The 13,627-nt window shown below is 41.7% G+C and overlaps 1 protein-coding gene across 1 annotated transcript in view; it reads right to left on the minus strand.

Annotated features, from left to right (window-relative positions):
• The window catches only part of suclg2 (succinate-CoA ligase GDP-forming subunit beta), a 134,174-nt gene that overhangs the window by 75,311 nt on the left and 45,236 nt on the right, over positions 1–13,627 (minus strand). Inside the window, exon 3 of the mRNA XM_033627189.2 lies at positions 332–431. Coding sequence (XP_033483080.1) covers positions 332–431 — 100 coding nt within the window. The remainder of the gene's footprint in view (positions 1–331; positions 432–13,627) is intronic.

The following is a 13,627-nucleotide window of genomic DNA, read 5'->3' on the forward strand; positions in this document are numbered from 1 at the left end:
AAGCCAGAACAAAATAAACCTCAGCAACGGCACAAAACCCAATCAACCCGAGAGAGGAGAACACAGTATGGGGTGCAAAACGCTTCTGCCGACCTTAAAATCACTTTTTCAACATTTAATTGAGGGTAGTTGTTGGAAAACAAGACACTGGAAGAAAGAAAAAAACTGTTTATTTGCAGCTCAAGTAATCCTGACTGTGTCTTTGTGCCTTGGGAGCATCTTCAGAGAACTCTTTGAGCCTCCTCACTCTCAAAGTCGCTGTCGCAGGAGAAATAATATGAATCTATCTCCTACAGTCATGAATGTGAAATGTAGATAGAGGCATACTTACTCCTTGGTTAAGTGCACTCCACCTTTAAGGCCACTGTCAAACACGCCCTTTCCTCTGCCACCAGCCAGAATCTGAGCTTTCAACACAATCTCCTTGGCATCTGAAAGACAGAGAGAGATGGATAGAGAGAGAGACAAAGGGAGGGGAAAGAAAGACAAGAGAGAGACAGAGCACTTAAGATATAGGCTCAGCACCTTGAATGCCCCCTTGGGTCTGCCACTTATCTGTCCATCTGATTGAAGGAAGCAGGGTTAGAGGGAAAAAAAGAGGGGTGAGTGCGTGATATGTGACAAGATTTGGGACTTTGTCGGGAAGGAGAGAAGGTTTACACTCCAGAGATCAGCACCCATCCACAGGGAAAATATCCTGACTCACTACTAATTACAATGTGGTACAGGGATTACTGTGCTTGTATTGTAATGGACATAAAGATTTTTTAAACAAGACTAATGCTGTGTTCACACAACGACACTGCAACAGTGTGACGAGCTACATTATCGCATAGTTGCCAAGTGTTGAAGGGTTTGTTAAGGTAGCTACTTCATCACTGGCTTGTGTGCCTGCTACTTGCCACTTCATCTTAAGTTTGTATTTGATCAGAACATATCTAGGCTATGGTTTTGGTCCATGTCTGAGCCCCATTTCAACATCACATTTCACTGCTCCATTGCATTGTGTGCACTGCAATGCAGATAAAGTTAGCATAGCCAACTAAGCTGAATACCTCAGTACCACAGCTTAAAACATTCATTCATTCATTCATTCATTCATTCTCCTTAACCGCTTATGCTGTTGGGGGTTGTGGGAGGGCTGGAGCCTATTCCAGCCGACATTGGGCGAGGGGTGGGGTACATCCTGGACAGGTCGCCAGACTATTGCAGGGCTGACACATGGAGCCAGACAACCATTCACACTCACCATCATGCCAACGGGCAATTTAGGGTCACCAGTTAACCTAACCTGTATGTCTTTGGATGGTGGGAGGAAGCCTGGGTACCCAAAGAGGACCCATGCTGACTCAGGGAGAGCATGCTAACTCCGCACAGAAGGGCTCTCCCACTCTAGGGTTCAACCCTCTACTCAGCTTGAAACAAAAACATAATTTTTTTTATGCTTCACCAGGTTATTGGAGTGCTTAAAAAGTTAAGGGTTAGCTTAGTTTTGATTTGTAGCGCATCATGCCTGTCTGCAGACAGGCAAAACAACTGTCTTATACTAAACACGTTTTCCAAGCAAATACAACATGCTAATGTTATTAGCGCCAGCCTATGGCATTGTACATTGTATACATTAGCCTAGCGCAGGCGGAGATTTCCTCTGCTCATATGAAGCCAGGATAAATCCTGAAGTATAAATCCCTGAAGGATATATCACACACACGACTTAAAATGCTATTTTAGTGGAGGCTGAAATACAAGTAAATACAAGCTTCATTTCCACTGAGGGAATTGGTGTCAGCATACAGAAACAGACAGGAGGTCTGCGTCACCGCGACACTCAGTGTGAGGGTGGGCGAGTTCAACTTTCTGTCAACAACAGGGGTGTTTTGAAACACCCCCATTTTCACAGGTCACTTAGCCTGCCCCCCCCACTGCAGGAAATAATGGATTAATCCTGGAAAGCTGTTGATGCAGCACTTTTCTCCTTATGAAAGTAACACAGTGATTATTCAACCAATGACAATTTGGTCGGATGAGAGCATAGCAACCAAATAATCATCTAGTCGACCAGGAGACTACAGCCCTAGTTCCTATTACGGAAAAAGCATGACCTGCCCTACTCTGCCTCTGACTGGCTAATGCTGATATTCTTATCGTAACTTCAACCAATCTCATTCCTCATGCTTAAATCTAACCAACCCAACCCAACCCGAAGGCAAAGAGTACTAGCCAATCAGAGAAATGGCCCTTTGGTGCAATGAGTGTTTGTTTCAGGGTAACAGGCTGTTGTTAATATGTCCAATGGGACCATATTAACGACTACTGGGGATTCAGAATTATGGGCCATCATAACAATGGGCAGTCACTAACACAGACAACATCTGAGGCTGACTGGAATGTCATTAGTTTTGTAGGTGTTTGGTCATAAACCAAAATATTGGACAAATTATAATTTTGACTGCATTATGGTGCAGAAGGAAATGTCAGATGATGAATGTCTAAACCAAATTTAACAGCAATCCAACCAACAGTTGTTTAGCTTAGACATTTTACTTGAATCCATAACTTTCAATAAAAAATCAAAGGATTACTAAAGTCCGTAGGCTGCATCTTCTCTAAAATATGAATGTCTTCACAAAATTTCAAAGTAATGCATCAAACAGTTGTAGAGATATTTCAGTCCGGACCAAAGTGGTGGACCGAACGACAGGTCCGTCTAAGAATACCATGCTAAGAATACCTAGAACAAACAACATACACTTGAATTGTTTCACTGGTGCATTTCCTTATAACTGTCATCTGGTTACAATCTCAGTGCAAGAAGGAAAATAAGCAACTGGACAACTGTTGGAAACTTTCACATGACCTTGCTCTAATTATATAACCACCTGCATCCCCTTTGCTGTCACTGCCACCTTGCAAGTAGTCGCACATCAGGAGGAGGCTCCTCAGCTGTCTTTTCAGCATCCTGCCCACAATCTCCCTCTATTCAAATGGAGCGAGGACACTTGATGAAAGATGGTTTCTGGCTAGGTTATTATTATCTAGGTGGGGGAGTTCAGCTATTGACAGGTGGCTGCCATCAGGGTGGGAAGTGGGTGTTAGGGAGAGTGGAAGGGGATGATCCGCCATGCAATGCTTAGAAAGACACCTTGACCTTGAGGACTGGAGACAGGCTCCTCCCTTGACTGGGGAAATAAAAAGAAAAAAAAAAGACACCTCTATGTGCAGGGTGGAGAACGTCTAGACAGGAGCCAGTGAGCTGAGAGAGCCCCAAAACTCTGGCCGTGCTCGCTGCTGCTGTAGTAAGAAAAGGACCCAGAGAAAATAGCCTCTGACAGGGTGGCAGGGATTAAACTAACACTGCATTAGCGAGGCCCGTTCTCTGTGGAGAGTCGAGAGCTGAGAGGGGAGAAAGAAAGCGGAAGAACGAGAGAATAAAGGTGTGCTCATATGCAGAGGGCTTTGAGAGGAGTCATAAATGAATAAATATGTTAATAAAAAACCGCTACTGCGCAAAATTAAAAAGAGTTCAAAGCAAGATGAAATAGAGTGTCCTGTGGGCATGTGCAGCGGAGAGGGACGGCGCAGAGGAAATGACTTTTGCTTTAAAAAGGAGAAAAAAAGAAACATGAAGAAGAACAAAGATGTAACCCAACAGGGAGATTGCATTGTTTGAGGTGTGGAGAAAGGTAAGAGTATTGACACATTGATGAGGACCTTAAAAAAGGTAAGGCATGGTTTTAAAGCGAAGATGTATTAAATATATTAAAAGGCATGTAATGTGCCAGGGAAGGTAATGGAGTGAGAACAAGGCAGGTGTTCATTCCTGCTGCACTAGTAATTGATAGCAAACCTGCTTATTATGCGGCACACAACAAGATATTGTAGCAATATCAGCAATTATGAATGGGCACTGAAAGAGCAATGTGCTGATAACAAGAGGAAACTTTTTAAAAGAAGAGACAAAACGGGAAAAGCATTGTACATGTCCTGATTAAATGCATTCACGCTGCATATCAAAGACTGTATGATGAAAACTCGTGTGCCATTATCACAAAAAAAAAAAAAAAAAAAAAATCTGCGGAGAATCATACCAAACTCTCGGGTTAACACTGAGACACCACACTCTGTTGGAACACATGAAGAGGATAATGATGTCCTCAAAGATCACAGTGAACATGGTGCATGGTAAAGAGCAGGGCGGCCATTATCTGGTAGTTTGACAGACATGAGATGGCCTCTAACACTCAGACAAAGGTTGGTCCCTAATGAGTGCAGAGTAGAATGGGGAGTGGATAGAAAAGGAGTAGTAGTATGTAAAATCACAGACAAGTTATGCCTTTATGTTCAACCCAGACACTGCGATGAGCAAGGGGAAAGAAGGGCACATGTCTTAAGTTAAACAGTGAAGACACCAGCGAGCACTGTACTGTGGGAGAGTCAGGGCTTAGGGTGCAGTGAAAAATGTCTTTGATTATGTTCATCAGACAGCAGCAAGGCTCTACCTTGAAAGTATGTTTTCAATACTGTGATTGTGAACTACGTTTATTTGTATAACCACAGCGTTTATAGCCCCAGGTACTAAAGTCAATATTAATACTAGAACTCAACAAGAAAATAAAGACAGAACAATGATACAACACAACAAAGCAGCATAAAACAAGAAGCACCTGGTCATCCATAAATACATGGCTGAACACTCTTAAATAAACTGTTTCAAGTTGAGTTTAAAATGATCCCAGTCAAGATCTAGTTCGAGGTTTGTGAGTAAGGATTTCCATGTGTTGATACTCCGAACACAAAGAGCTGCTCTCAGGTTAATTTTTTTCAACTAGACTAATTACTAACCTTTACAGTACCTACCAATGTATCATACATCAAGACGACAGTATTCATTAAGACACCGTGGAGCCCAACTGTGGAACATGAGCTTGAACTTTTTAACTGACTCTATGTCCTTGTCCCAAAACTAAAAAGAAACTTAAATGTGGGTTAATGACAGAAAGATTTCGTATTGTATAAATCATCACTGTGCTGTGCGGCTGCTGTGTTTCTGCATAGTACTGATTTATTTGATGTCCTGTTAATGTCTTCTCAGTAGTGTCAACTGTATTGAAGATATGTGTCTTTACTGACATTTTACTTTGCATCATGTTGTATATCTTTAATTTGGTGCATGTTTTATTCTTCCCTTTAGGTGAGGTACCACGAAAGGGCTTTCTGTAAATTGTTTTTAAATGTGCAAATAAACTTACCTTAAACTGCTGGCCCAAATTAGGTTTTACAAAGGGGCACCTTACAGTACCTGTTGGATGCTTCATATGTTACTGAGCCCAAAACTTCACGCGGAACCACAAGGTCACTGATCATTTCTTTTCTTATTGCCAGTGTTAATTTCATTAATGAAAACTATACTAAATATGTTCACAAAGAACTTTTGTTCCATGACTAAGACAAGATGATGACAATGCAGCACTAACATCATTAAACACTTACTGTGACGATATCAACATGCGCTATTGTTAATGACAAAGATGAGACTAAAATGTAGTTTGGAAATGAAACACCTTAACTTGAAAGTGGTGTATGTAACACTGGAGAAAATTAGTTAATTGTTAAGTCTCATTCCCAGGTTGCGAAATACAGACGCTTTGGGTTTGTGGTTCACTCTCACTACCACCCCAATGTAGTGGTAATTGATGACTTGGCAATGAAACTAAACGATCAACCATCTTTGTCCCGAGTTACATACAACTCCTTTAAATCTCTATTTCTGCAAAAAAGTAGGAGATCACATATTATCCATTTCCTGTGCTGCGTCCTCCATATCAGGAGTACACCTGTAGCACACAATGAGCAAAGTCAGGTAGACTCAGTAACTTGTTTAAGTTAAAATGACAATGACAACAATAGGGTTTGGGAGAAAGAACTGAGGTGATATCTGGAACCATCGTTTTATAATAGTTTTAAAGAGAGTATTGGGCCTCTGGCCAGTTGTTTCTGGTTCCAAAAAACATGCAAATTAGAAAATTATCCATGTCTGGATGTATTCCTGAGATTGATCATCAGATTATGATACGATAAAATCTTATGTGAAACAGCTTTGACAAAAATGACACAATTATTGGTTTTGGCTACACTAGAATTACTAAAATGTCCACTATAATCTGATGACTAAAAAGAGTAAGATCTTAACAGTTTTCAATCACTAAAAGTATATTAAATTGTTCATTTTAACAAAGATAAGACCGAAGTGCTCAGACTTTCTGTCAAATTAAAAAAAAAACACAGGGTGACTTTGACTAAATATGATGACAAGGACACTTGACACAGGACTGAGACTTCAAAAATAGCTAACAAAATGAACACTACTTGTTGCAGCCACAGTAATAAGAAATACCTCCTGCAGAAAGTGGTTTGCTTCTTATATTATTGGTTGAATGAAAAATATTCTTGGATGGAGGGGGCCATGGTTGCATAATCAGTTCTATCACGCATCGCCCATTATGAAGATGCAGAGTAAGATTTTCATCTCCATTTATTTTCGATATCTTGGGGACATGGGAGGAGATTAACATTGCACAACATCTCCAATCACATCACATGCGATCGGAGTAATGCGGTCATCATCCTCAGGCCTTACTCATTTCCCAGTAATGAGTGCAAATCAACTCCCAGTCCGCTTGCCAGTGACAGCAGCTGGCAAAGAGGATGTTACTTTTACAATCACTGTCTCGTTCACCCTCTTTCTTTCCGTGCACTTTTGAAAGGCCTATTCTCTTCCACCCCCCTCCTCCTATTCTGTGTGTAGCCCATGGGTGGCCGGCAGCAGAGTTAGCTTTGGTCTGATATTTAATTAAGCCTTCGAGGGCTGTGCCATGAGGGGGATGCTGGCTGGTAAGGGACAGATGTAGGCTGTGTGCCAATCCAGCGAGAATAAGATGTGGCTACCATCTGCATGGAGAGAGAAAAAGATCAGGACGGCCCTCCCCAGCGTGCATGTGTGCTGTAATGAAAGTAATGTGGCGGCTAAATGGAGACGTCTAATCAAACTCTTGGGAGGGAGGAGAAAACAAACACGAGCGCACGCAGCCACAATCAAACAACACAGAGAGCCCGAGCCTTCCTATGGATAGATGCCATTAACAGCAAAGGGAAGAAATGAAAACTGAAAGACCTCTCAACCTTCAGCATCTGCGCTCATCATGACAGTACACCTCCTGGTTACGATGCAAGAGTGTTGACTGCTACCATACTGCGCTTTAGAAAAAACAAAAAGGTCTGAAATGTCAGTCTACAGGACCATCAAAACAAATAATGTAAACCTAATTATTCTTTCCCCAGTATTTTCTGGAATAACTTCCAAGCAGCTGAAATATAATTCACAATTCAGGGGTATTCCAGCACTATAAGTAGAAAGAACAACAATCTGTGCTTCCATTTGCTTCCATCTAGTGGCACATGGCGTGTCTTTAAATAACTTCAGTTGTGTTGTCAACTGCATATTGATAGCTGCAGAAGGCTATTGAAGAGGCTCTAGCTTTTCAGTCACTTCGCCACAGGGCTCTTTGCTGTGTCACATCCATGGCTCACTGATACTGGGAACAATGAACTCATAACCTACTACAGCACAAAGTACTGTAGGCAATGCAGGATGATAATGACATAAAACGGTCCGATCAGCTTTACTAATGGCACAAGCAGCACACTGAATATGTACATGCTGTTTTCCCTTCAATATGTATACAGGGTGTCTACGGGTATCAGACAGTTAAATTTAATGCTTTTTAAGATCCGTTCAAGACATGTGTTACCCAAATTTAGGACAGATTTTTGGACAAATCACGTTTTATTTATTAAAGTATCACAGGTAAGCATTGCAGGTAAGTAGTATATATGTGATCCTATGCAGATGTAAGTGCTCAGGAGTTTAGTGGGTAGTTTTACACACAAAAAAACATCTCCTTAGCAACATCTTGCCAGCCTATTTCTTTAATATTATCTTAATAATAACGGGGAGGAATATGGTTATTAGAGTGAGTTAAGTCAATCCACATTTTTCCGACAGGTAAGTGCAAGTATGAAGTAAAATGACAGTTTTATGGTTTGTAAAGATTTGTAATTTTAGAAATGTGGGCTTTTACATAGGAAGGCAGGCAGAAAGAAATATTTGCAGCAGTTGAGACCTGTGTTTTTGTTGTTGAATTTAAGAAATTTTAAGACTCTTTAAGGACCTATAGACACCCTGACCCTGGTGGTATAAAAAAGTCAAGTTGGGCCAACACTTAATTCTGTACGATATTCAGTGTAATAGCCATGTGGACACATTATGTTCTAATGGTCCAGTGTGTAGAACTTAGGGGGATGTATTGGCAGAAATGTAATATAATATAATAAGTATATCTTCTTAAGAGTCATTTATATCTACATAGAAAGCAGGTCCTTGTTTATGGAAATTGTCATGTTCACCGCCATGTTTCTACAGCAGCTGTAGATAGGGCCATTTGTGTTTTTATGTCAACAACTGTGGTAAGAACCAATGAAAAACACTGATTTGAAACATGATAGTGTTTTTACTGGAGTTAGTCACCTGGTCCGTTTGTTTTGGAGAGCAAGAAACACCTGCGAATAATTCAGCTCCCTGTAAAAAAAAAAAAAAACTCCAGAACAATGAACACTGAAGGAAATCTTACGAAGAAAAGTTTCAGCTGGTTGCATGGTGCAATCCTCACTGCTATACACCACTAAATCCCCCTAAATCTTACACACTGAACCTTTAATTACACTGTGGCACCCGCAGAGCTAGTGAATGGAATAGGTCGTGTTTAATATTTAGACTCCTTGTGTGATGATTTCCTTTAACCATAACAGTAATGCTGGTATCATCTTGGACTGGTGAAGCTTTCCATAAACTTTTACCTTTTCCAATTCTGCCAGATTGGGAAAATGTCAGACAGAGAATGGCTCTCCATTCATGCAGTGATGGCAGGTGAACCGAAAGTAAAGATACAAAAAATAAATAAATAAATAAAACCCTCAGTTTTTCCATCTACCTTGACATATAATGGCCTTGGAATTCTTCCACCTAAATATGTTTCTCTGTTCAGTGGAGGTTAAAAGTCAACGAACATTGATAAATCCTTGCCACGCTCTACAAAGTCATCTTGCTACTGGCACATCTGCAAGACCAAATGTTGGGCCTTGTATAACAAGGGGACAAACAAAGATTTAGACACACAAAAATCTGAGATAACAACAATTTGACTTCTTTGTTCGCTCAACTAAATATATCATTACCATCTCACTGTCTCGTCTGGTTAAGCCCACTGTCCCTGTGTCCGTCTCTGCCTCTAATGATGCCATTCTCAGTGCTGCTCAGTGGAGGAGAATATCAGCGTCCCGGACCGACAGTGGCACCTCTGTGTGACACCTCCTCCACTCACCGCTTGCATGACGGCCGAGTCCTCATTAGAGGACAAGTCCACCTGGCTTTCAGACATAGACAGCACTTCTAATGACATCCTGAGATGGCCGTGGTCTCCACTCAGTGACAGAGAGGTGCAGTTCAAATCCCTGGCTTAGACTTTTTCACTGCCATACAACCAGAGGGGTGACGGTAATGATAATGGTGTTGTGGAACGATGGGTGCTAAATGACCATGGGGCTATCAGTAGGAAGAATCATTTGTTTGACAACGAAGCCTCTGCGAAGACATTTACTTGTATCAAGCCACATCGTGAGACAGTTAACTAGAAAAACACAACCTTTGGGGCTGCAGACACAGAGTGTTCCAAAACATCTCCATAAAAATATTTTGAATAAGTGACCCACAGTCTGCACAAACATGAGCTGCTCACTCCTCATTATTGACTCACCATTTTTCATCAGTTCAGCATGACCAATCGCAGATAAAACTATTCTAAAAGCTACCGACATCTGCTGCTGCCGCTGCTAATGCACTGGTGGGCAAAAGTACTATTTGCGATGCCATTTCCACTGACAAGTAATGAAGCTTGCCTAATGATTGGAGGACCATACAACAAAGCACAGTGATGTATTCTACATTTCACTCCACTAGTACAATTCCTATTTCTGAACCTGACTTAACATTTCACTCCAACTAATACCAGCACGATTAGGTAGCCTGCATTTATGCAAAGTACCCTGACAACAAATAACAGGCTACATGTTCACTTCTACTGGCACATTAGTATCATCCTAATACGATAGAGGGGATGTATGAGAAATAATTCCACGTCTCACCCACAACATGAATAGGTTAGGGTGCGTAATGAGGAGGTGGAAACACTAAGCTGCTTACAGAAATCAGCTCTTTGAGAGACAGGCCGCTTTACCCTGCAAAGCCTATTTACAGCTGTTAAGACAATTTCAGATGCATGGCTTTTTCTTACCAAACGAGAGACCTAAAAGCCAGCTAATGTATGGGTTGACAACAGGTCCTTAGAGAGGCCAGCGTCTATGTGTGCGTCTGTTAGAGTGTCAGATTCTAAAAATGTCCATGACTGCAAGTGTTTGCAGTTATCACACGACCTACAGTGTGTTTCTGAATGAAGCTAGTGCAGTGTCAGAAGATCGCTGTGCCTGTGTTAATAACCTTATGTTTCAAACCAGCCCCTCCCCATCCTCTCTCCCCATCGGATGTGTGTTATCTTGGCAGGTACTGGAGACGGGAAAACTGCAGACTAACATCTGTCTTCCTGTGTGACAGGCCAGCCCTCTGAAGGGACAAGAGCTGTTCCGTCCATCAGCGGGAGCCCTGCAGGGAGTGGGGTGGTGAGGCAGAGATACCTGCAGCTCACTCCAGTTAACTCCCTGCACTCATTTAGTTCCTCTACAATGTGATCAAAGTGGCAAACGAGGACACTGAGGTACTGCCATAGCAATACGTTTTTTACAGGAGGGTGGGGGATAAATTGAGGGGTGTTAGGCACTACAGACAAAGACAGAGCGACACAGCGGATGAGTACAAGAGAGAAATAATGGACTAAATTAAAGGGAGAATGGAAAAAAAAAAGTGAGTGAGTGACCAAATCAGAGAGAAAGGAAAAGAGATGAGAGGGCTAAAAGAGAGGGACTGGAGCAAAGGAGAAGATAAAGGTCAGAACGTGTGGGTAAAATGCAGATGAAAGAGCAATGTTGTTTTGACTTGACATTAGTGGTTAATAGCTATGTAAATGGACCACAACCCATTTATGTAGAAGTTATTAACATAAAACTTGTTTCAAACCCTGGCCACGTAAACAGCAGCAGCATGGTTAATGGCTGCAAATTTGTGTTTGTGATTCTCTTTTATTAGTGTGCACAGACCAAATCAGTCTCATAAGTATATATAAGTAGTATAATTGCCAAATATTCCACACAAATGAGCAAGGAACAGCAATGTGAATTTAAACAATCTATTATTCTATAATTATGTTACTTTGGTCTTTTGCAGACCGCACATTGGCAGCGTACAGTCACACAAAGTGGTGAAACACAACGCGGCCAAATGTCAGTAGTGTAAAACCAAGTCATTTCAGTTAGTGGAAACCAAAATTCAAGACGTGAACCAATCAAATCTGAACACAAGCCTCTTTCACAGTATTTATCCCACTAAAAGTGACACCATCAGAGCACAGAGGAATACAGCATGTACAACAGCACTCCAAAGGCTGCTGACAGGTTAAATCTAATGACGAATTAATGTGCAGGGCATTAGTTCGTTGATGTGTGTCTGTAAACACAGAGGCAGCGTGTGTGAAAACAGCCTCTGATATTTTCCATGTAAATCCGCACATGCACACAGTGCCAACACCACTGTCATATTTTCCAGAGTCAGTGCAGGTCAGTGCTCTTTTTTTTTCTCGACCCTTCAAGTGGTACTTTCTGACTGTTGTATCTTGACTTTCCCTGTCAAGAGAAAGCACATCCTCTGTGTTCTTAGAGCTGTCACAAGGGTTGGAGAGAATTGTACAGTTAAGCCGTAACAATATCTTGACCTCCGTGACCGCCCTCCCTGGTATTATTAAGATAATATTAAAGAAATATGCTGGCAACATGTTGCTTAGGAGATGTTTTTTGTGCAAAACTACCCACTAAAACTCCTGAGCACTCAATTCACTTTACTGTGTATACTACACTTTAAGCTACATACAGTATAGTGTTCGTGTGTTGATGACTGCTGGCTCTGAACCACCAAAGCTGATCGAGCTTTGCCATTTTGGAAGTACCCTTTGCTTAAAAAGTTGCACATACACCTTCTCATCTAAGGGCCACAACAGCTACAGGAGGAGGCTCTTCGCAGTCCCAGCTGCAGACGAGTGCATTGCTTGCATCATCTGAGAGACCTCGACAGAGACAGCTATGACTGGGACTGTTGCAGGTAACCTCTAGCTAACTTATCTTGACTCACATTGTTGTACAAGGTGATAACAATTACACAAAGTCCACTGGGCTCATGTTTCCAGATAACTTCCCCTTCCACAAAAACTCTCAAGATATGACATCAATACTGTAATAAGAGACTTGATGGCACCTTCTTTCTCTTCTTAGTTTTAAAGGCTGCATTACAGTAAAGTGATGTAATTTTACCCACTTCCTCATTATATCCACATTGCTGATGATTATTTATGAAAAATGTCATCGTGTAAATATTTTGTGGAAGCACCAATTGTCAACCCTACAACACTGTCGACAACACTGAGGTATTTGGTCAAAAATAGCATGATATTTGATTTGACTCCATATTGCCCAACCCTACTCACAAGTTCATCCATCTGAAACAGACTTCCCTCTTTCTCCTTATCACTGCTGTGCTCACAGCCAGGCTAGAGCCATGTTTACACTGGAGACAGCGGAGGTGGCAATGGTAATCGCTCACTGATGAAAACGAAATGGCAAGTGGCGTGAAGATGGCAACAATACAAGTGCAATATCCCGTAAGACTGTGGCTGCATATTCGTTTGAAGTCCAAGAACCCACTGTAAGATCAGTGGATGAGCAGCTGCCTCAGTGGCCTCTGTCCAGTACACCAACAAGAAGAGGACACGACATGGGTTCCAGCTGGTGTACAGACGCGCACAAACGCACATAGCTCTAAGAGGGTCGTCTTATCCCACACTACTTCAGACAAAGACAGAAGTGAAAGGGCCGCGGTTGAGCCAACTCTACTCAGTACTAACTGCTACTGTCAGCGCTTTTCACCAGAGACTGCCTCATTTTCTGAAGGGGGAAGATGAAAGTGGTCTTAAAAGGCGCTTGAAGTGTTGAAGTGCACGAAGCGGCTCTAGTGGGGACTGCGAATGAGGAGGGAGGGGATGCGCAGTGAGAAGCGGTCTGACCATGTTCCATGTTTTAACCATGTTTGACAGTGAGATATATCTATGTGTCCCAAGTTGAAACGGAAGCTGGTTCCACGTGCCCATAAAGTGTGTAGTACAGCAGCGACTTTTTCCATTCAAAACATGATTACATAAAATTTTAGTTCTGTCCAAACATTTTCTTAGTCATTGGTGAGACAAGATTGGTATCGCACACAGAGAGCTGAGAATAATAGAATTTGATGACAAAGGACCTCGGCCTTACACAACACAGTTATCCAAATCCAGGTAGGCAAAAATTAGAACAGTTCTAT

This window comes from Epinephelus lanceolatus, chromosome 1 (genome assembly GCF_041903045.1).
Source record: "Epinephelus lanceolatus isolate andai-2023 chromosome 1, ASM4190304v1, whole genome shotgun sequence".
NCBI lineage: Eukaryota > Metazoa > Chordata > Actinopteri > Perciformes > Serranidae > Epinephelus > Epinephelus lanceolatus.